Source organism: Lathamus discolor, chromosome 3, assembly GCF_037157495.1.
Source record: "Lathamus discolor isolate bLatDis1 chromosome 3, bLatDis1.hap1, whole genome shotgun sequence".
NCBI lineage: Eukaryota > Metazoa > Chordata > Aves > Psittaciformes > Psittacidae > Lathamus > Lathamus discolor.
Window position 1 is genome coordinate 12,665,926 of NC_088886.1, and position 24,112 is coordinate 12,690,037.

At 40.5% G+C, this 24,112-nt stretch overlaps 1 protein-coding gene across 8 annotated transcripts in view; it reads right to left on the bottom strand.

Annotated features, from left to right (window-relative positions):
• Positions 1–24,112, bottom strand: part of ST3GAL3 (ST3 beta-galactoside alpha-2,3-sialyltransferase 3) — a 197,136-nt gene that overhangs the window by 140,428 nt on the left and 32,596 nt on the right. For 5 of the 8 annotated variants that reach the window (XM_065673551.1, XM_065673556.1, XM_065673549.1 and 2 more), the window contains exons 3-5: positions 14,185–14,232; positions 11,911–12,045; positions 1,811–1,853 (exon numbers count right to left, since the gene is read on the bottom strand). In XM_065673551.1, the coding sequence (XP_065529623.1) occupies positions 1,811–1,853; positions 11,911–12,045; positions 14,185–14,232 (226 nt within the window). The remainder of the gene's footprint in view (positions 1–1,810; positions 1,854–11,910; positions 12,046–14,184; positions 14,233–24,112) is intronic. The other 3 variants (XM_065673553.1, XM_065673554.1, XM_065673557.1) reach the window with 3 other exon arrangements.

Here is a 24,112-nt window from a genome sequence, read left to right on the forward strand (position 1 = left end):
TTTGATCATCCTGATTTTATTACAAGCCTTTCCAGAAGCTAACTTTCTGGCTTTGAAAAGCAAACATACACACTTAAGGTGCTATATAAGTACCTTTTTAAGCAGTCAACAGAATCTTTCTGTAATAAAAAAAAATATTAGAGAGTTTTTATCATGGAGAAATTTTTAATAAAAAAATTCAGGGTTTTAGAAGCCCTCCAGCAGGTAAAAACTTCACTTGGCCTCAAACTGAAGTCTAAGAAGGAGCAGGCCATATCTCAGAGAGACGTAATTGAAATAGATAAGTCAGGAAAGAAAACAAAAGGAGGCTTGAGGGGAAGGAAGACTCGATAGGATTGCTAAAAGCAACAATGAAAAGGAGAAGTGAACACAGAAAGAAGAATAGGAAACACAAGGCTGAAACCCTGGTTTGGATGCAGCACAGGCTGGTATCCAAAGCTGGTATGCCAAAAGTGTGTGGACAGTCAATGGGTGTGTTCAGTAACTCAGACATTACAAAATATGTAGTCTGGAAAAAAAACCAAAAATCAGACTACTTAAAAACTTTTAAAAATTATTCCCTTACCAAGACCAAGACATTCATTCAAAGGTCACCCATTTCACAACTTTTGCTTTTACTTCTACATGCATAAATTGAAGATAATATATCATCTCATCCCAGTGTTGTAAGGTACATACGATGTTGCCTTTAAATCACAAGGATGTCCCAATACAGAAAATATAATAAAGAAAATTGGTAAATGTGCAACCAGCATGGGCTCCAGACAGCATGCAACAAAAATGACACAGAACACTAATAAGACCAGAAGGAAACCTTGACCAGGTATTCATGCAGTAAACACCACCCTTCCTGCACACTGAACAAGAACATGTTCTTCTATAGTACTTTTTTTTCAGGTAAATTACTAGAGTTGAGTTTATGTGCCCAGATGCTTCTGTAAAAGAAACTCCTACCTACAGACTTTCTTATTTCCTGCAAACAGCAGTTCTCAACACATTTACAAGGCTTTTATTTCATTATGGAAGCTCCCAAGCTACTCATCAAGACTAAACACAAAACTTCAATGCTACACCCTGTAAGTACAACAAACCTTTCTGAACATTAAGAACGGTTTTTATAGTAATACTTTTATATCAACATTATACAGGGGCTGCATCCTCAAGTCATTCAAAGCCACTAGATTGCTTCAGTGCCTTTTTAAGCAGTGGAGGCACAAGGTTTTTAGTAGTCTTTTTCCTCCCAGTACCAAAATTTCCACAAGGCTGTTGACCTCAGAAACAGAATCGCTAGTGACCCCTAGTGTTAAGAAGTTCAGTCTGAATTTGACTGATTGGCAACAAGCGTGACGAGTAACCTCCTTCTGACTTAGCAAATGGTCCCTGCCTTGTGTGGAGGTTCCTTCTGCTCGTTTATGAACAAAAATAGCAGCATCCATTTTTAAAGGAAAAAGTGGAAAGGAAATAAAAACTTCTAAGCATCAGTAAATCAGACTGACATTCTTCCCGCTTTCAAATGTTTCATGTATTTTTCCTCATTTGTAAGACTAACAGTAGGATACCTAGATCAGACTGACAGTCATGGCTTCATGTGGACATTTATAGCCTCTTGATCAGTCATTATGCAATTAAGAGTGAACAATAATCCAAGTTGGCCAGCAAAGCCTAGTGTAACGAAAGAAGTAATAATTGCCACGATGTTGCAGAACTTTGCTGCCTCAGGTAGAAGTGTACAGTCCAGTGACCCAACCATCCAGGTGACATAAGATTTGCTTATAACAGAAACAAAGAAGAGTCCTCCTGTTCTACTTACAATTTTGAGTCCAGGTTCAGGAGAAAGCCCAGTTTGTCATACTCTGGAAAACAAAAGCAAGGGACACATTATCGTAAAAACTGTCTCCTCTGCAAAAGGCACCAAACCCAAAAAGCAGCAAGTCCTTACAGAAGGGCAATGATGATTTCTAATTGAAAATAACTATATCAAAAATTTGTAGTCACTATCAGCTGTTAGCACAGACTGTTACTTTAAGGTATTCCCAAACGAACTTTTCTGAATCTCCAAAAACTACTAGAGCAAGAGAATGCATGGGTAATCATTAATTTAGAAATCACTAGAATTAACCAAGATATCTGTAGTCATTTAAAAAGCATTACTGAAACCACACATGCAGTGATATACAAAGTTTTCCTGCCTACAGTATAAATCATTTTGCCAGTTATTTCTATGACAAACACTCCTTCTAGGTCCTGACATGGTAGAGCTTTAAAGTTATCTTGATTCCTTGTCTATTCCAGCCCACAACTTTGTAATCAAGCAGCCCTTCTTCAAAATAAAGTAATTCATGGTGGCAAAAACGCTTCAAGTTCTGGTGATGTTTAACAGGAAGCTGCAAAGTCAGTTTAGGTCAGGAACAGGTAACAGCTACAGAAACAAAGTTAACACTCAGATAAACTGTAATTCCCATATAAAGTAAGCATTGCATTCAGCATCTTTGACTACATTGTGGTCTTGCAAATCATATACTTGATACAAAAAAAATAAAAACGCTATTAGAATTCACATGAGATACATACAGAAAATGGAAAGGTGTAGTGCCCTTCTCACACTGTTAAGCTCAGGGACCTCCTCACACTGAGGACCACTGAGTCTCACTACCATACAATAAAAAAAAATACAAACAGAATTAAAAGATAATCCCTCCACAGCTTAAGCATCAAGATGTATTACAAGTAAGCAGAAAAACTACTCCCCTAGCCTTTAAGAAAGAACTCAGTGGAAATAGAGACATTTGCTTTCCTTATGGAACACCACAAGAAGTTCTGATGCAGTAGTTTACTTAAGAAGATCACAAGCTTTTCATGCTATCACTTACCAGCAGAACAGGAAAGCCTAAACATGTACCTAAGACAAAGTGATTGCACCAGACAGGTTAGTGTAAACCATGCCATTAACTTCAATCCCATTAAGATTTAATTCCTGAGCCAAGGGAAATATTATATTTTACATAACTTAGTAACAGAAGTTGCAGAACGTGTGCACACTTGATACTAGCACATACTGCCCGTCGTCTGCCAGCACCTGCACGCCACCCACCATCCCTGTTGTACTTGGAAAGCTAGAAAGGCACCTGTGCATCTCCTCCACCTTCCATGTAATGACAGTTGCATTTCCCCCATATCCTTTCCTCATAACTTCCTCCCAGTTTATTCCTCCTACAAGAAATTATTTCCTGTCCAACTTACCTCCTCCGCATGCAGGATGGTGGATAGCAAGGTATCCATTCCAGAAAAAGAAATACACCTTCAATTTTTATTAACCTTTCCTCCTCCCCAAAACATCACCCATACTGAGCAAGCTGCAACAGAGATTAATTTTATTGTTCTTTTTTTTTTTTTATATATATATATTTGTTAACATCCACAGCCACTGACCCACCTGCCATCAGTGTTATCCAATTCGAGCTAACATTCCCTTCTTCCCAACAGGACATACAAGAAGAATGCAATAAGATACATGACCTCATAACTACAACAACATCCTGGGCTTTCCACTAACTCAGCACTTTATGAGCTTTGCAACCAAAGCACCAGAAAACACACACATACTACACACTAAGTGCCACAGATGACATACCTCTATTGCAATGTTTCGTAAGATTCATCTTCTGTTTGTGACATGCATTTCACCTTCCCATGGTTTTAAGTGGTTACTTTTGATGTTCTCTGATGATTACTAACAGAGGTATAAAGCAATCTTATGAAATTAAGCATGTCAACTATCCTGCAACAGGCACTTCCAAAAACAGCATAACAAAACAAAATGGCATTTATGCTTTCAAACCAGATGCACATGTGTGCTCTTGATTTTCAGTAGGGTGGAAATTATCCTTTCAGGCTGTAACATCAAACCAGAAGCATCTACGCTCCTTCCTCTTGTTGGCTGGTGAAACATGCAAACTGCTTCAGGCAGAGGAATGCTGCCCTCCCCATGAGCCATCTCACACTCATTGACACTTCAGGAAACCTCAGCATTACTGGCTTGGAAATTCATCTCCGTCACATACTGCTCCCCCCAGGAAAGACAACTAGGAGTGTTTAAGTTACAGATTCAAAACTAGCTTCCTTTTTAGCTAAAATCAGTCTTGTTACAGACTTCCAATGCATTTAGCTTTATCACTACGAATAAAGGGGCCAGAAGTCACTGCAACACACAACAGTGCAGCCCACATGCTGGCTGGAAGCAGTCTGGATTCACAAAAGGCAGATAAAACCCCCAGTACCTGGACAAAGCCAAACACACGTCGCCCAGCTGCCGGAAAAGGCAATCCTTGTCTGAAGTTATGTATTTAATTTAAAACAAAATAAAACACAGATCCACTAAATCCAAGGCAAGTACTAGTGAATATGAAATGCAGTATGGTCATCGTGTGATGATTACAGGAGCTGATCTCACAGCTTACTGCTAGAGAAAGGGGCAATCCCATTCCTGCTGCCCTTTCTTGACTTGAAAATACTGCCTGCAAGAGCCTACACTGGCACTCATGTAACTTCTCTGCAACCTAACCTACAGGTTACTTTCACCTCCCACCAGTTTAGTTTAAAGCCTTACTCACCAAGTTAACCAGCTGATACACAAAAACATTTCTTCTCTTTTTCAAGCAGTGGGATTAAGAAGTGCTAGAATATTGGAGAAAACAAGAACAAAATAGCTAAAGAGAACAAGGAAGAAATACTCCAGCATCTCCAAAAAGAACTAGCTTGGACCAGCTGGCTGTGTTAACTGTGGTCTGCTGTTGGCCTCTGCCAGCATTATTTTTACCTGGTTGGTAGGTCTGATCCAGCTCAGGCCATGTCTGACCCACTGGTCTCCAAACAAGGCACTTCTATGGCTGTGTGGAATGGGATTATTTTTTTTTAAGCCAAAAATGCATAGAAGTATTAATGAACTTATTTTGCATTCACTAAAAACATCATGGAAGAATCTGAAGAAGGCTTTACATTTTCAGCCCATAAGAGACTGAAAGGTCCATGAGGGGTAAAAGCAACAGCATAAAAAGAGAGCAAGGCAATCTAAGGACCAAACTCACTTGTGCTGGGAAACCACAGATCCCAGCTGACAATGTGGTACAGTAGCGTACAGAAGCACAGAAAGGAATGAACACGGGAAATAAAGTTTCATCATGACCCATAAGAACAAGAGGTCTTCCTGGGTCAGAAATAAAATGCATTTCTACATTTCCAGAAAGATCAGAATTGAGTAAGAATCTAATAACTGACACCAATTTCATAATAAAGCATGTAATTAGGGTTAGAAGAACAGAAGTACAGCCAAGAAGCAATTTTTATGAGTGAAGCACATCATGTGCCAAATTCAATGCTGGCATTAGCATGGAAACTTCTCTCAAGTATCCAACAGAAATCCAGCTACCAGGCAGCAAGTAAGAAATGCATTGTCCCATGTCTGCAAATTCCATACAGACTACTCAAAAAGCCATCAAGCACAGTGTACAATATCTATCACGTTTTAAAACTGTATTTTGCATCTGTAGCCAATATATCTACATACAAGCACAACAGGCAAAATTTTCCCCTACTAATCTATGCTACTAATACGAAGTCAACATTTCAGGAATTAACTTGGCTTATTGGTTTTAGCCTTCCAAATTATCTGTAACTGATTTCTCTGATGACTTGAGTACTGTTCCTTTGGCAGCTGGCTACTTGGAAGGACAATATAAATAACTTCGCCCACAGAAATAGAAAATTAATTTAAGCTTCTTTTAAAAGATGGCCTATATGCGGTTCTAGCTCTCTCTGTGTTTAACTGTTAATTGCAAGTACAGGATGGAAGGCAGAGAGTTCAACTTCAGCTATTTTCTTCAAAACGTTTGTGTTTGTCAAAGAAAGCAGTATGACACTCAAGAGACAGGAGTCCTATCGAGAACAGGTCAGACCACCCTGATACATTTCATCCTGTCCAGTGAAGTTTGTATAGCTGGAGAAGCAAAGAGGCAGAGGAGCCTGTAAGAACTACATGGAGTGGGGAAGGGAGTGTAAACAATGAAGTAGATAGCATGTGGTTAATCCTCATTATGAGTGGAGAGCTGGAAACAGGCTCTGCAGTGCATACATGCGGCTGTTGTACACAAATCAGACCATATTAAACACTGCTGAATAGGAGGGGAGATGAGGGAGGCCATGAGGGGTGAAGGGCAGTTAGGAGAGGAGATCATGAGGTGAAAGGAGGGGTGGCCATGGAGGGGAAAAAGGGTGATTGTGAGGGGACATCATGAGGGAAGAGAGAGGGCAGCCATGAGGGGAGATCATGAAGGGAAAGGAAGGGTGCCATGAGGGGAGATCGTGAGGGGAGAGAAGGGGTGGCCATGAGGGGTGAAGGGCAGTCGTGAGGGGAGATTATGAGAGGAGAGGATGGACAGCCATGAGGGGAGATCATAAGAAGAGAGGAAGGGTGGCCATGAGGGGACATCATGAGGGAAAAAGAGGGGCAGCCATGAGGGAAGATAGTGAGCAAGAGAAGGGGCAGTCATGAGAGGAGACCATGAGGGGAAATGAGAGGCAGCCATGAGGAAAGATCATGAGGGAGGGAAGGGACAGTCATGAGGGGAGATTGTGAGGGGAGATGAGAGGTGGCCATGAGGGGTGAATGGTGGTTGTGAGGAGAGATCATGAAGAGGGAGGGAGGGCAGCCATGAGGGGAGGTCATGAAGGGAAAGGAGGGGTGGCCGTGAGGGTTGAGGGACCATTGTGAGGGGACATCGTGAAGGGAGAGGAAGGTCGACCATGAAGGAAGATCTTGAGGGGAAATGAGAGGCGGCCATGATGGAAGATGGTGAGGGGAGACAGGGCACTGATGAGGGGAGATTGTGAAGATGAAGGAGGGGTGGCCATGAAGGGAGATCGTGAGGGGAGAGGAAGAGCAGCTGTGAGGGGAGATTGTGAGCAGAACAGGAGGGGCAGCCATGAGGGGAAAGCATGAGGGGAGAGAATGAGGGGAAATTGTGAGGGGAAGAGGTGGGGTGGCCATGAAGGGAGATCGTGAGGGGAGATCATGAGGGGAGAGGAAGGGTGGCCATGAGAGGACAGCATGAGGGGAGGCCATGAGGGTAGATCATGAGGGGAAGAGGAGCAGTGGCCATGAAGGGACAGCATGAGAGGAAGAGGAGGGGTGGCCATGAGGGGAGATCATGAGGGGAGAAGAAGGGCAGCCATGGGATGTGAGGGGTGGTTGTGAAGGTGAGGCGCAGTCGTGAGGGGACATCATGAGGGAAGATGATGAGTGGAAAGCAGGGGCAGCTGTGGGCTGTGAGGGGCGGCCATAAGGGGGGTGGGGGGGTAGGGGTGGCAGCCATACAGTGTGGGCAACTGTGAGAGGCAGCTACGAGTGGAGATCATGAGGGACAGCCATGAGGAGAGATCCTGAAGGGAGATCAGTTTGCCCTCAGTGACATGGTTTAGTGGTGGGCTTGGCAGTCCTGGGGTAATGGTTGGACTTGGTGACCTTAAAGGTCTTTTCCAACCTAGTTGATTCTATGATTCTATGATCAACTGAAAAGAACAAAAGGAAGATTTTCTTCCAGGGTTAAAAAATATCACTTAGGATTACTGAGGAACAATAAAAGTACTGGACAAACAAGGACTTAATATTGCATCCTTTCCTTAGGATTTTCACTTTAACCTCTTCAGTGATAGAGCTTACTGATGAAAGCAGTATTTCCTGAGACTGGATAATTGGGCAGGGGGGGAAGGCTGCAAAGCCAGAAGGGGTAGAGCTGACCCGCCCTGGGCTCCTCAGTGCTGTCTGGCATAGACAACAAGCTTGTCTAAGTTCCAGCTTCCTCCTCACCCCCATTTACTCTTTTGCATAAGTTTAATGCCTTTTTCTCCAGGTTGTCCGAGTGCTATCAGGGAGAACCCCAGCTATACTGGTAAGTTGAGGTTTAGGGTTCTTGGTGACCAGAACCCTAGACCAGTTTTTGGTGCTCTTCCCTGCTCAGTTAAAATACACAGAAGCAGCAGAAGTGACATCTGTAGCCCAGTACTGGAAGCATGCCTCCCCAGTCCATGTCTGCACAGCACTATCTACCCATCTGACATTCCCACCATGTATGTGAAAAACTGATTCTTGAATAACTTCTAATGTAGCCCCACATTAAAGAAAGCTTTAGCTTTCTTTTTTTCTGGGGAGCAAAAGAGCTTCATTAACACTACTACTCTGTCAGCAAAACTTAGAATTTCACATCTATTAAGAATGTTCACAGACTGTGCAACTGATCTAAAAAACACCATTCCTGCTACACCAAGCTCAATATTCATTTTCCAGATACTGCATCTGATGACAACAGCCGTATCTGATGGCAATGGATACGCCAAGCACTATCAGCACAGCTGAAATACAAACCTGTGAGTTCTAAGTGGTAAAAGGAGAAATCTGTCTCCAGTCACAAACCCCTGCATGCCCTGGTAACACTGACAGTCATGAGGGTACTACTTACCGATTCAGATTTAGCAGCGAAAGGAAGTAATTTCCAGCTCTATACACTCAAGGTGGTTCCCCCTGCCTGCAATTCCTGACTGGGGCCCCCAACGACATCTGGGCCAGCTTTACAGCCTGAGGAAAGCAATACACCAGAGGGGTCTCCTTCATTAGACAAAGCAACTACATTATTCATCCCCTAGGCACAGAAAGAATACAAAAGCAATCCCTTGCTGATAGTGCTGTATGGGTCACGAAGGTCTTTTGCCTCCTTGTCTTACCTCCAATATAGGTATATTAAAACAAAAAAAACAAATAAAAAAAAAGAGGTCATTCTAGCATACTACATTTTTTCAGGCTCTGGCTGCCTTAACATTTACTACAAAACTCCTCACAATTTTCTTCCTAATAAAAATATAGCAACCTCCAACAGTAGAAAAGCAATTGACTGTTTTAAAGCTGACTTTATGAAAGACTCTAACAGGAAGATGAAAAATTCCCTCCTGTGAACTGCATATGACTCCCTTTTTCTTTTCCCAGGGAGTCATCTGTTGAAAGCCAGTCTGCAACCCTTCCCAAACAGTTGTTTCATTTACTACCACGTATTCACTCACTTAATGGAGTTAATGCTGCCCTACTGCATCTTCCGGCATATTCTTTATTTTAGAAATTGTATCGTATTTCCTAATAAAAGTCAAGAACAATATTAACAGAACAGTAATCTATATTGGCTTTTAGCGACCTACAAGAGGTACTGACTTGATGCAGAGATATGCCACATGATAAGAGAAAAATCCCATTAAAATACTTCCATTTCAAGGTATTCTTTAAGCCACCTCTTGGCATTTGCACCTCAACTTATTCACAGCTGTATATTCAGCTGGAGGAATAGAGCATTAATAAGAAGATAGACAATACTGAATGTGCTGGCAAAGGTATGTAAGGGCTACGCAACCAATATGTGACAGCCATTGGCAAGGATTCAAGCAGCTCCCACAGTCCACAGCTCAAAGAAATAAAGAATGAAGCAGAACTTCATTAATCAAAAGTGAAAATAACAAAGCCACTAAAATGAGCAGAAAAAAATACATAATCTATCCCATTTATTTTCTGTTTTATTGGAATGCAGAAAAATGCAACATAATAAGTTCACCTCTGCTTTTCCGTCACTACCACATAGCAACAAGACAGTCAGATAATCAATTTAAGGGAAAAACCCCTCAACTCTAAAACCCCAACAAATTAGAACCACATCAGCTCCAAAGGTAAGTTAAAATTGTTTTTCTCAAACCAAGATGATCTACTAGAGCCTCACAAACTCTATTAACATATCTAAATTAAATACCACTAACCTAGAAACCTGGGAAAGATCATACTTTGTAATTGTAGCCACTTACATTGCCAGATTTTCATCAATAAAGCCAAAAAACAGCTACTGGTCTTCTGCAAGTCACCAGTGTTTCTCTCTCGTGCTAGGAATCTGTCACTGTTCTACCAATCTGATATCTGATTATTTCAGTTGTATTCCTTTTCCTGGCTTCCATCCGAAACACAGACAAGTAGTCACCAAATTCACTCCGGAACTGAGGCAGACACAGGTTTCTTCTCGTCTTTCACAAAATGATTATCTGAGCATCTTCAGCAGCTGAAGGAAACATAATGTTTCCTTCATAGTTCTCACAGCTTCTCCCACAATGATTAAGGACTTTAACATAAGGAATTACCAACAGCAAACTCCTAAATAAGCAGAGATTTAATCTCTCATATGGTTACTCCACTATCACTGTGAACTCAGCATCTGGAAGCATGGTCATGCATGGGGGCTTTCACAAGTAGAATCATAGAATAGTTAGGGTTGGAAAGGACCTTAAGACCACCAAGTTCCAATCACCCTGCCATGGGCAGGGACACCTCACACTAAACCATGTCACCAAAGGCTCTGTCCAACCTGGCCTTGAACACCACCAGGGATGGAGCATTCACAACTTCCCTGGGCAACCCATTCCAGTGCCTCACCACCCTTACAGTAAAGAACTTCCGCCTTATATCCAACCTAGACTTCCCCTGTTTAAGTTTCAACCCATTACCCCTTATCCTATCAGTACAGTCCCTAATGAAGAGTCCCTCCCCAACATCCTTATATGAGCCACAGCAAATATGCTACTCAAACCCAAATTTCAGAAGCTCCATTTTCTTTGCATAAGTCAAGCTGAACTTTTCATAAGGGTTAAGAATTAAATTGAAAGGAAAAAAGCAACAAAGTTAGAATATTCAAATCATTTGAGCAAGACCTAGATAACAGTTGGCTGCTTGAGATGTTAAAACTATCATGTTTTAAGCCTGCAGTGAGAACAACTGCTATACAACCAGTGGCCAGTACTGCAATTAAACAAGTCTCCAACAGTGTAAGCCTACAGCCATAAGGTATTTAGAACTTCAGTATTTCCAGCAAGCACATTAAAAGATGGGAAAGTTGCACACTCAATGCACAATATCCCAATGAGGCTTGGAGAAGAAAAACTTAACTTGTTTGTTCTCAGACACAGGAGGTAGAAAAAAAGTCTTACACAAAAATAGCAAGGGCATAAATCTGTCTTTCAAGGTCCAATGTTTTTGATTTACTAGCAACACAGTAAAACAACTGGGAGGAGAGCAGGGGGAAAAAGAGTACTAGCTGTCTATAGCAACCAAATGAAATCTAGGTCTTGTCAAACACCCTGTGCCCTGCTTAATGCTTCCCAAGTTCAGAGCATGACACCCTTCCTTTCTTAAATGATTTCAGCTGAAACACTGGCCTAGACCTCACATCAGACATTCATCTTTGCTGCTCAAACTTTGTCTTTCAAGGGAAGGAGCAGCTGTGAACAGAATCACAAAAACATCTGGACTCGAAAGGGCTCAACCACAGCATGAACCTCAGACAGTTCAGTCTCACTTCAAGCACATTTGATTCTGCTGTCCTCTAATCCATGAAGAAGTACTTTAAGCATCCATAGCCAGACGATCTTCTGAACACCGAGTTCAGAAAGTTTATCCAAAAGAACCTAGAGGGTGTCATGAATCGGAGATGCATAAGGACAGATTTCCAGCCTCTCTGCAAACTGACATTTGCATGTGGGACAGAGTTAAGGGGAAAACCAAGATGAGGACAGTCAATTCAAACAAAACACAGAAGCTGCAACAAGATACAGCCCTTCACATAGCATGATTAACAATTAAAAAAGAGCAATTCTAAGAAGCTGTTTAATATACAAATACAAGTCAGTGAGTACTAGTTTTATGCAGCATGAAATCTTAACAGGGAGACTATTACTCACAGCTCTTTAATTCTGACTAATAAAGAAAAAGGTGTATGTATTTTTCCATTTCAAAGCATGTAACTGTAGTCCCTTCTTACCCCAACCTGAAACATCACCTACTGGGAATGGCTGGGCCTGGAGCTGCCATTGTTTCTCTGGGTTCTTTCTGGGCTCTGTCTTTTCCTGGGTCTGCAGCAAGGTGAGATGGGATGGACAGCGGAAGCAGAATAGCCACAGTTTTTCTCTCTCTCCTTCCTGTTCAACAAGGAAAGCTAACCCTCAGTTGGACAAACATCACATCTTGACATTACACATACCAGTTCAGCACAAGTTAAGGTTTGCAGCACAGTGAATGCAAAGGACTAAATATGAAAGTAATAAACATACAGCTCTCTTGGACATTTCTGAACCTCCCTTCTTAAATACATGACTTTTCTTCATATTTCTTCAATAAAGAAATTCAATCTTCTGGCAGTGGAAGGTTTACAAAAGATCAAATTTTACTGTCTTACTCCTAACCAATTGCAGTATATGAGCAGAACAAAGACCAGTGCTTTTAAAACAGGCCCAGTCAATCCACTGGCTACATTAACTTGTCTCCCACTCTCCCTATTAACAGAACTCCAAAAGACATGGAGTGGTTGAACTGTTTTTCATAACTAAGTTTACCACCCCAATGGTAGTATCATAACATTTATGATTAACTCCATAGGTATGCTGCACTGGAAGTTATCCACAGGGTTAAGTGTTTTCACATCAGTTAGAAGCCAAAATAGTATCAGAGCAGGGGGAAAAGATAAATCTGTAGTAATATTTAAAAGTTGTACTCCAGGACAAATTCTGGTCTTATCTGTACCAGCATAACTCCAGTATGGTAGGTATGCCAATTCAGACATACCCAGCTGTAATAAAAATATTTCCCTGAATTTTACTCACAAATTTATTATCTCAAACCTATGCAACTTCCCCCATGCTAAAGAAACCATCACCCAGTAGAGAAGGAGGGAGGCAGAGACACACTTCAGTTATCGCTGATACTAAATAGTAGACAGGAGTTATAGAGAATTAATAGTGTTTCTTCTCCCTATAAACACAACATATCCACTCTGCATACAGCATCCTAGAAATACTCTGAGATCAGTCCATGCACCCATAATTGATCCATTTCCCAACAGACGTCTTAGAGACGATGCAGAGACAGCAGAAAGCATTTAGGGTGTTGTCACCAAAGCAAGTTACTTCCACTAGCTCGGGGGTTAGTAAATTGGAAATCCATGTTCAAGCTTTGCTGTTAGTGTCAGGCAGCAGGTTCTCTTTCAAATTGTGCAGGCAGAAGACAGGTGCTATGTTGGAAGGCAGCATGTTCCCCCTTTAAACCTAAGAGGAAAGGCTAGTAAGCAAGACAAAATGCTAAACCTTCACTTGGATTATTTTCTTCTCTGCGAGACAGTAAATAACCCATCTTCTAATGTGAAGGTGTTTTAAGTTCTAAGAGTAATTCTTAGCCTTTCCTTTGCACATCATTATACATACACCATAAATTGAATTTCATCAAATACTGAGCTCACTATCGTGTGCCTTGGCTACGGCTCATGCATTACATTTAGCCAAAGGGAAAGGTGCTCGTTTCATGAAGTGCACTCCACACAAAAGAATTTTTGACTTCTGGTTCAGTTTAACTAAAGTTCGTGCTCAGGTTTCAAAGAAAATTAGAATGGACAGGATTTGCCTTGGGGTTTGATAATGCTGGTCAATCTCCACCCAAAAAGAAAAGTTTCCAGCCCTATTTGTTTAGCTACAACTCTTCCACCTTCTCCTTCCTGGAAGCATTCCTGATGTGTTTCCTGAAATAACTCAACTGTTTGTTTAGCTGAGAAACTCTCCTAGTAGCATAGAACAGTTTTTCTTCAGCTGGTGGGTGACATCATCTTCATGCCTTTCACATGAGAAGCACAAACCACATCACTAACACATATAACGTGTCCAGGTCATACGCCTTGCTGGGTAACAGAAGGGGTCCCAAGTGTTCATCCTTGCGTTGCACTAAGACCCTTAACACTTCCACTACGCTTAGGAGCTGTATAATCATAGAACGGTTTGGGTTGGAAGGGACCTTGAAGACCATCTAGTTCCAACCCCTGCCATGGGCGGGGACACTTCCACTAGACCAGGTTGCTCCAAGCCTCATCCAACATGGCCTTGAACACTGCCAAGGATGTGGCAGCCACAGCTTCTCTGAGCAACCTGCTCCAGGACCTATTTACCCACTTTGACTACGTGGCTGATTCGCACTGAAGTCTGACTCAGTGACCTGCCTCCCAACATGGCTACCATGCCAAGTTACGTTGAAGCCTTGTCATGAGGTGGGAGATAGAGAAGAAGGCAATGTTGTACCTGAGCCTATTGTATGTCCAACGGAGTCAAAGGAAAGAACCACTGAATCTGTAACACAAGAGTACAAGTTCATTTTCCCCTTTTACTTAGCACCATTTCCTGCTGTAACATTTTCTTGTTATTTTGCTTAAATAATTCCATAAACTCCCTTCCGCCAGGAAGCAGAACAACTTCTTCACCAGACAGACAAAACAACAGGCATCTAGCAAAGGCAGAACTCTGGAGTACGCAACAAATCACGATGTCAATACCCAATAAAGAAAGTAGCCACAACTTAAAAATAAAATTACTGAAAATAATTTCATTTTATGCTCAATAAGCTTGGCACACCTTACCAAAACTGAATCATAATATGCTTTTGACTGCTAGACTGGAGAGCTTTTTTTTGATCACATGTATTATCAATATTTTGTCCCCACTTAGGGGACTCGCCTGTTACAATTCAGCTCTTCCCTGAAACTGCTAAGCCAAGTACTTTATGCTTTTTGCAGTTCTCACCATGTTTTCCATATCTCTACTCATACTGGTAGCTCCCTTGCTGAATGCATTTCAATTTATCAATATCCTTCACCTTTGTACTATATATAGCACATGTGCTAAGCATCAAGAAAAAACCTCCCTACTTGATACCCTTTTATTTTGCCATCTGGGAATCACAATAGCCCTTTTATCCATGATCACAATGACAACTCTTGCTCAACAGTTAATACTTAATACTTTCAGTCACTGTTTCATATGATGGAGCACAATTTGCATCAATTGTAGTTTGCAGCTCCTAGTTTTTAGAAATGCAACTGACATTTGGCCACATATAAAACCCTTAGTGTCTGCTTGCATTAAGCTCACCCCACAATCCAGACAATTTTATTAGACCTTCGTTTTCCTCACAGACCACCCTCCCAGCCTTCAACTTGTTTGCAAAATTTATCAGTAATAATTTGACATTCTGTTCCAAGTAGAGCTGCAATATGGTACCATGTTCAATGGTGGGATATTTTTCCAGCTTTATTCTTGAGACAAACCGACGCTTATTTTGGTAGTAAGCCTCCTGGTAATAAGCCATCCACTTTGATGCCAATCCCAACTGAAGGAGAACGCATAGTAAATTCTACCACACCACCAGTGGAGCAGACTTAGGCCCAGAACTTAATGGGTAAAACATAGCAAAGAACAAACCACTACAATAGGATTAATTTTATGGAATCAGAAGCTTTAAACTGACATAGCAATAGCAGAACTGCCTTTCATCTTCAGCTAAATGAATAGACTGAATCCCTTCATGACTTCGTCTATTCATGACTCAGGCTTCAGATGTGATCAACTGATCCCACAACCACAGCAGCTGCCTTGGTGCAAGCCCTCACTGCAAGACAAAAAAGCCCAAGCACAACCAGATTTAACGTGCTGAAAAGCAATTAAGCTCCCGCTGCATCACCTTACATTTGGGCAGGCAACAATCACAGGCATTGGCAGTTACCACATTCCAGCTGACAACTTGACAAAGACCCAAGCCCGTGGCTTTTCTATACTGTATATCATCCCCGTGCTTATTTTCAAATTCTTACAAATTCAATAAGAAAGCGCTAATTTTCAAAATAAACACTGTAAAGCTGTTCATTTAACTGGATTTAAAACAATTTTTAAAAAGCAGGCCTGTGCTGTCCCAGATCCAACACTCTGGTAGTAACATTAAAAAAAAAAAAAAAAAGATATTGCTAGTCTCAAAACTCACTCCAATAAAAATAAAAACCCATCTGGACTTAACAACTGTATTTCCTCTTTTGGGAATAAAATTCAGACATCTTTATATTATTCCAAATGGCAAGGGGGTCAATTCATTTTAACTGCATTAAATTCATCTGCCATCAATTAATTCTGAAGTATCTCTGTGGGATTCTACTTATAAAAAACTGTTGAGATTTTTATCAACATGAAGTATTGCTTTGTAGTTAACACCAAATTTAAATGTTGTTCATTTTCCTGCAATATATTCTGCATTCAAACACTGCACATGAAGTATTAGGACTTAGCTAAGAATGGCTGAAAAGCACCAAATTAATACCATTATTGCAGCCCACAAAAATAGTATGTTTCATTCCCTTAACTGAGAACATTATCTTCCTCACAGAAACAAAAAAAGCAGAGTAAGTATGTGAGCTCCCCTTTCCAGTCCAATCCTCCATGTGATGGTTAGTTTCATGGCTTCAACATCAAATTCACCGTGAATAACCTGTATTACAATCAACCCTCCCTCTGCCCCCACAAGTGATTTCACAAGCCATGCATCTTTATTAAAAGACTGTGTTTATTTCTGGTATTGACACTTCAAAAGGGAAGAAGTTATAAACTCGAAAAAAGCTGAGAAGATAACCATGTGTCACCTTACTTCCACCCAGCTATCCGCATTCAGCCAGATTCAGAGCTATGGGTTATTTTTGTCAGAAGTTCATGGAGATAAGCATTTCTTTGAGGCAAGCCAGATTTATTTCCAAATACACCAAGTACTGCTTCCATGAACATAATAAGAAAAGTTTCTTTGCTTCGAGCTTCAAACCTCTTCCAGTCATCACTCAGTTCAAAATCCTCCCGGCTTTCTAGAGGTTTTCTTGCAGAGACAAAGTGGCTGCACAGTCTGTGCCCAGTGCCTTCCCCAAGCCCCTGAGTCCACTCTGTCTTTCAAAGGTAATCTTTAAAAGCTCTTTATTTCCAAATTTAATGAGACGCAATGTAAAACACCCACTGACACGTGCCCTAGCTTTAGGTGCCAAAAAGTGTTTATGCCCGAAGGAGCAGTCCCTAATCTTTCAGCTGCCTACTTCCATAATGTGGTTTAAAGGTTTTTTTCACTGCCTGCTTAACTGAAGGGAAGCCTTTATGCCCAAATCATGAAATCTGACATCCAATAACTTGCCAATATGCACAGCTTAAGGCTGCACACACCACAATGCCAGCCTTTTACATCTGTTTTATGCTAGCTACAATCATTTTTAAGTGGTTACAGCAGTTTAAAAGAAAAGGGGGAAAAAAAAACCCAAGATACAGCAAGATCCACATGCAATCCAAGATCCAAAGATCTGATCCAATCAGACCCAAAGATCTGATCCAATCCATCAGAAGTAGCAAAGACAGCAGAAACACTCACTTACTTAGAAGACACTCAGTGCTAGGAATAACAATGGCCGAGACCTCAACACACAGACTGCAAAGTTGCTTTGGGTCATTTTGTGTCACCTTTGGGTCAAAGCTGCATTGGGACTATGCCCTGGGTCACTTTCCTTCCCACCCACCATCCAACTACAGCATGAAAAATTGGACCAACACATGAATCTGCTTCATCATCCCCCAAAAAACTGTGCTGTGCAAGGCTACCTGAACTCGCTCCATGAAAGCCCTTTTGGAGTGTGGAGTAATGCTGTATTAGAGCCCTATTCCAGGAGAGCTCGCTACTATGGAACCAGCAGAAGGATCCTGTCTGATTCAGGAACCAGGAGCTCCAAGACAGACTGTGCAGACACACTCAATGCAGCTCTGGGAACAAATTTAAACTCTGTTCCAACGATGCTCCTCCATACTGGACATACAGCTGAACTTGCCCTTGAACACAAAGGGGTTTGCACAATTCTGAAGTAAAAAAAAACAAACCTGCAAACCTGAGGTGGCTGCTTTTGCTGCTGCATTTATATCACTGTCCAGATAAGCCCCCAGGTACAAGGGCTGATTGTATTTCAAGGCAAAGGCTACACTTCAACTGTCACCGACCCCTTATCATACACACACTTTCTTCTTCCACTCCAGTGTCCCACATCTTAGGTCTCCTGCAATTCCTTCCTCCTGTTTTTAGACCATGAGCTTTCTCAGGGCCTGGATGACTCTAGACCTGGTAACTCCCCTATCCCCAACACAAATTAAATTACTCATCTTGCTGCATATATTGTGTACCTTAGGTCTAGGCATTTCTGGACACCAGATAACTATTTTAACTGCTATTCCTTACTGATTGCCATACCTTTTCCACTGCTGTAGTCTCTGAACAGAAAAATTAATGAAGATTTGGGTCTTCTTAAAGGAGAAATGATCCTGACCAACAAAACGCAGATATGTAGGAGACAGAGAAATAAGAACATGTGGGAAAACACCTTAAGTCTCACACTCCAAGAAACAGATATAGACACCATAGGATAAACAATATCATCATGCATGGGTGCTGCACTGGAGAGATGTGTGGAAACAGCTCTTAAAGCCTAACTGTGTCAAGTTCCTGAAATCATGTAAGAGCAAATACATGGACCAGCTTCCAGTGCAAATATTGTCTTTGCTTTGATTTCATTGCTGATGAAAAAGCAATATACAAACTGAAAACAAACAGTGGCAACACAGTATGAGAACAGCAAATATGATCCACATTTAATCAATATATATAACTTGTATGTTTACCTAAGTGCTGTTTCAGAATTTCAGCTGTGACTTCTACAGTAAGTCCCCCTGAGAAGCCACTAACTTTTTTTTGCCTTTTACAGACTCTCCCTCCAAGACTTGCAGATATTTGTCATATCCTATTGGAAACCAAAGAAGCTGAACCAATAACTTCTTACCCTTTTTCTTTTAAAACCCAAACCAGACTTTAGCAATAAACCAACTTCCCCAGGAAAAAAAAATATTAAAAAATCAGTTAAAAAAAAATGATTGCATGCTGCTTTGGAAGTGGTCCTGAGAAACCACAAACCATCAGTCCCACAGGAGTTATAAGAGTTTATTATTAAAGGCTTAACACAGCCTTGATACCACATACCATTACAGAAATACACTCTACAGACCAAGCCAAACAGGGAATATGATAATACATAGCAACATAAGGCTGTAATTTGGCACATCCTCATATAAAGACTCAAGCTCTGAGGTCTGCATTGCTTTCTTGTATGCATGATCACTGTGAAAGTCCTCGTTTCATACCCCTGCTCTCCAGATACTCGAATGGACTCCTACAGAACTGCAACATATATTTATATAATGTAATTTCCACCTCTAGAGCTTGATCAGCGACCAGATATGCTGCAGAGCTCCATCACTCGAACTACGGACAGCAATTGCAGTAATAACATTAAAGAATAAAACTTTGAAGTCAGAATTAAAGATTTTGGGTGCTGCTTTTTTATGGCAGAATTAGAAGACCATCCATAAGGAAAAGGGTCTGCTATTCAGCTCCATACTCAAACATCCCAATAGCCATCAAAATTTATTTTCTACTTGAGATCAATATTCTATAACATTACATATACCAGAGAAAGAACCTTTAATGCAGAACTCTTCATAATTTAGCAATAAAAAGGCCAGTAAGAACAACAATTATCTTCTGTTTCATCTAGTGAGAAAACTAAGGTCACAAAAGCGGCACCACTTTCAGAAAACATCCACTGTCAGGATTCATTTGGGAAGAAGACAGATCTCAAAACATCCCCCGCCCCAAATTAAACAAGCACCAGGGAAAAAAAAACACTTATCACAACTATGCAGCATTCTGGATAATTTTTATATCCAAGGAACTGAAGGGAACTATATAATTTCAGTTCTATTTCACAAAGATCTCACTTAGATACCCAAAGGATGAATATCCTTCCTCAGATTTGGTAAAACACAGGAACACCTGCCTGCACTTACAGATTACTTGACAGGGCATCCTTCACTTCCTAATGCTTTCTTTTACATGCTATAGATGAATTTAGTGAAGGGCTAAGTAATTTAGTCAGTCTAATGATAAATGCCATCCTACTAATTTATTAAGTATCCTGCTTCCATATTGAAGTTATGTGTCCATCCCCCACACCTCCCCCTTTCTTCCACATTATTAAGATCTTTCTTCTAAAGTACAACCAGTTTTCCTACTTACCCACCTTTTTCTGAACACAGTGAGATGGCTCTGTGTCAACAGCTCTGGTCAATACAAGAACATCTGCTGTACTGCAGCCTCAAGGATGTTCTGAGTTACTTGTATTTTTTACTCAAAATTCAAGTCACTAATTCTGAAACCTCCTATGCACCACATCATGCAGCATCAGTGAAGGTCAAAGGAAACATATATAAGATCACTCTTACTAGTAATCTCAGCTCCTACATATGTACTCTGTGAAAAACAATCAATAGCATTCCATGCTTAGACACCACAAGAAGTAACAATATCAACGGTATCATCTGAGCAATATTAGTCTAACATTTTTCAATATCTAAGATGAGGAATATATCTAACACATGCACAGCACAGGCACTCTTCCTAATCATGGAGGTACAAGCTACAGCAGTAGAGGGAGTGAAAGTTTTGGCAAGGAAACCGCATGAAGAGTTTCAGTCCAGTGCTGTCTGCAACCGATAGGAGATGCAGGTTCAAAGTTCAAACTTATTCCCTTTATGAGAAGGAAAAAGACACTCAACAACAGGACACATCTTTAGCAACAGGAAACATCTGATTGTAAAGAACACTTCCAATAAACTCTGGATATTCTACTTTATTAAATTGTCTTAAAACAAAGCTACACTACGGGGTTTCTGTTGCATTAAATTTGAATGCCTGTCCTGTGTGCCACCTGACTATATCTGTATGAATAAGGAGACGTGGTAACAACAGGCAGGTGCTTGTTTTATGTAATGAACCTGTTGGGGAAAATTCACCTCATTTGAGAATGCATATCATTGTGAAATACAGTAAGAATGGAAAGATTTCATTCCGATCTAAATATTAATTCACTTATGCACTGTACAAGATTGAAAAGTTTCTGTATTGTTGCTCTCGCCAGCATCTCCTTAAATACTGCCCTCATATACAAGTTAGAAATCTTGATATCCCCCACAGATTTTTTGGGTCCAGATCTGAAAGTTTATGAGAACTTCAAATAAATCTTGGGGTTTATGCTTGACTCTTGACGTCAACATTAGGATTCTCACATTGGGGATCTTCTTCAATGGCTGGACTTGATGATCTACAAGTTCTTTTCCAACCTAGTTGATTCTATGATTTATATAGTACTAACTTTTCAAGCATAAGGTATATCTTTGTGCAGCTATCAGAACCAGATAGACTACTAGCATGAGTACCAGCACAGTACACAAGACCAATACACATAAGGAACAGATGTATCAGTACATGTAAGTTCAGAACATGCCAAAAGAAAGTATACCATTCTGCAAGAGCATTAAAGTAGGCCATGCAGGTTCTCTCTCCATTTCTGTGGCTGACCCAACATCACACCCTTTTTATCAACAGAGGACTTCACAGCCAAGCTTAGAGTTGAATCCAAATTCCTTGCCTTGGCCATCAGGTCCCATTTTTGCTTCAGCCTGGAGCCATTTCTACACCGAGAAACCCAGCACAGAGTGATGAGGCTCATGCGCAAGCTCTGCCTCAGGGAGCAAAGACACAGATGGTTCAGAGCTTTTCCCTGCATACTCATGGCCAAACTAAAACACAGCCAGTATGGGAAATCTTGCTATAACCTGAGATCCTGAGTAAATCCTTGGATTAAATTGTTTCTCATCTGTAAAAATAAACAACTGACTTTCTTCAACAGACCCTTGGAAAAAAGGCTTGACAGCTAAGAATGGATGTAATGCAATATTACCACTTGTCTCAATAACTTTATGTGGCATTATCAACAGCTACACTGTAAACACGGTAAACTGCAAAGTCATTCTCTATTAGCTCCCAATTTCTTGTCATTTAATTGAAGCTACAACTGTCTTAGTGGTACAGAACTTAGAAGATGTAGTAATCTTTCTTTAATGAATTTTTATGGATTTCATGGAACCTAACCAAGTTTTCCACTTGCTGTGTGTGCATCACCCTTTGTCCATCAGGACACTCGTAATGAAGTGACAAATTAAGAAAGTGAGAAACAACGCTCATGTTCCGAACAGATGTATTTTTAAAACATTCTGAGCATGCCAATTTTCTTTATTCTACAATGAATGAGCTGAATGAAAAGACATGGTGTCCTGAGCCAGCTGGCAAATGCTTCAGAAGGATATTACATTCCTATTGTCTTCAGCAGTGCCCAAATAACTGGTAGCAGAAAAGGCTGATGTTTTGCTCATAAGATCAGCATTTATTTGGTTCTACTATATAACCAGTGAAACTCTGGGCACAAGGATAACACGGTGCTTCACTCCAAGCTTCTGGTATGTCTAGCTCCTTGGTGTCCCTCACAGCTCCCTGTTTCACGGAAGGTCAACAGCACTGATCTCTTTGGTTGCTCTTTCCAGAAGAAACAGATAGTTCCTAAATCATAGAATCATAGAATGGTTTGTGTTGGAAAGGACCTTAAGATCATCTAGTTCCAGCTCCTCTGCCTTGGGCAGGGACGCCTTACACTAATGCAAAGGAGAAGGAGAGATCAAGGTGCTGCAGAAGTTCAATGAAAATATACTGTACAGGTACAGCACCATAAAGTTACAAAAACCAAACAGGCCAAACTGCACCAATAAAGCTGGTATCAGAGAAGTTTTTCCTCTCAACAGAGTGAGACCCTTTAATCAATCCTAAACAGATTCTCAGTAGTTTAAGGAGCTCACGATCTCTTAAGCCAAGTCTCATATTTGGTTTCAGTTATTACTGTAGCACTAACTCAGTCATACACCCAAATTCCATAGTGGAACATGCAATAAATTACAAAACAGTAAGACTTCTCTCTTCTAAGCTTACAATCCATGTGGCAAGACAGAAAATGGGTGTTGGAAGGGAATTACATAGGAACAAATGTGAAAGCATGGGTCAGCAAGATAGTACCAGCTCAGTTCAAGAGTATTTTTTCCTGAGCATCGGTGGTAGTACTAGTCCTTAATCAAAGCAACATGAAGTGAAACCATATTTTGTTTCTGAATAACAGAGTCTCTCTTTTCATCGAGAAATACAGTATTTCTGTACTCAAATGTAAAGCATTTGGTTCAGGTTCATGATCTGTATCTTCTTCTGAACTTGTATCTCCAGCTGATACTTCAAAATTACGAATTCTTTAAACACATGTATCTTAAAAGGGCCACTATTAGTGTTTCCTAGATAATCTCAGTCACAAGACAACACTGCAGCTGTCCTTATAATCAAATTTAACAGCAAATTTGAACATTGGATATATCAGAGACAGGGGGGAAATTGTACTTAAGACTCACTTGTGCATGAGTTGGATCTAACTATTCAGAATATTTATAAGATAAACTTAACCATATAAGACAGAAAACTACTGAATCATTAAATCTCATGATCCTATGTGGAATTTGTCTAATAATCATTACTATAGCAATTATTTAGTTTAACCAAGAATACCGGACAGGAGGGTTACACAACACAACTAATTTTGTTTATTTTATTTTCCCTTAGTATTTTAATTAAAGCACCTCACTGGGACATACACCCTTGAAAATACTTCAATACATGATTTGCAAACTAAGAGTCAGACTCAACATAATATTTTGGTGACACAAAATAGATGTAAACAAAAATTCATTTGCCAATGCTCTCCGGTTGCTTTCAATCACACTTCAAAAGGTGAAAATTCTTCTTAAAGTAGTTTTAAAGTAATTTTAACCTAGTTATTTCAAATCATTAGAAAAATAGCATAATCCCTTCAGTTCTCTTAGCGCTCACACATGTCACTTTCAGGTAACTTTTGGAATACAAAGCCATTTCCATATTAAAAAAAAAATCCCTCAGAACTTTATAGAATCATAGAATAGTTAGGGTTGGAAAGGACCTTAAGATCATCTAGTTCCAACCCCCCTGCCATGGGCAGGGACACCTCACACTAAACCATCCAACATTATTACTTTTTACTATATACTAGCAGCTTGAAACTACAGAGATAGTAAAATACCCTTAAATTGGTCCTCAAAACAAGTTCAGTTTCAAACTAAAGACAAAGATGCTAAAATTTCTTGATCAGGTTATTGC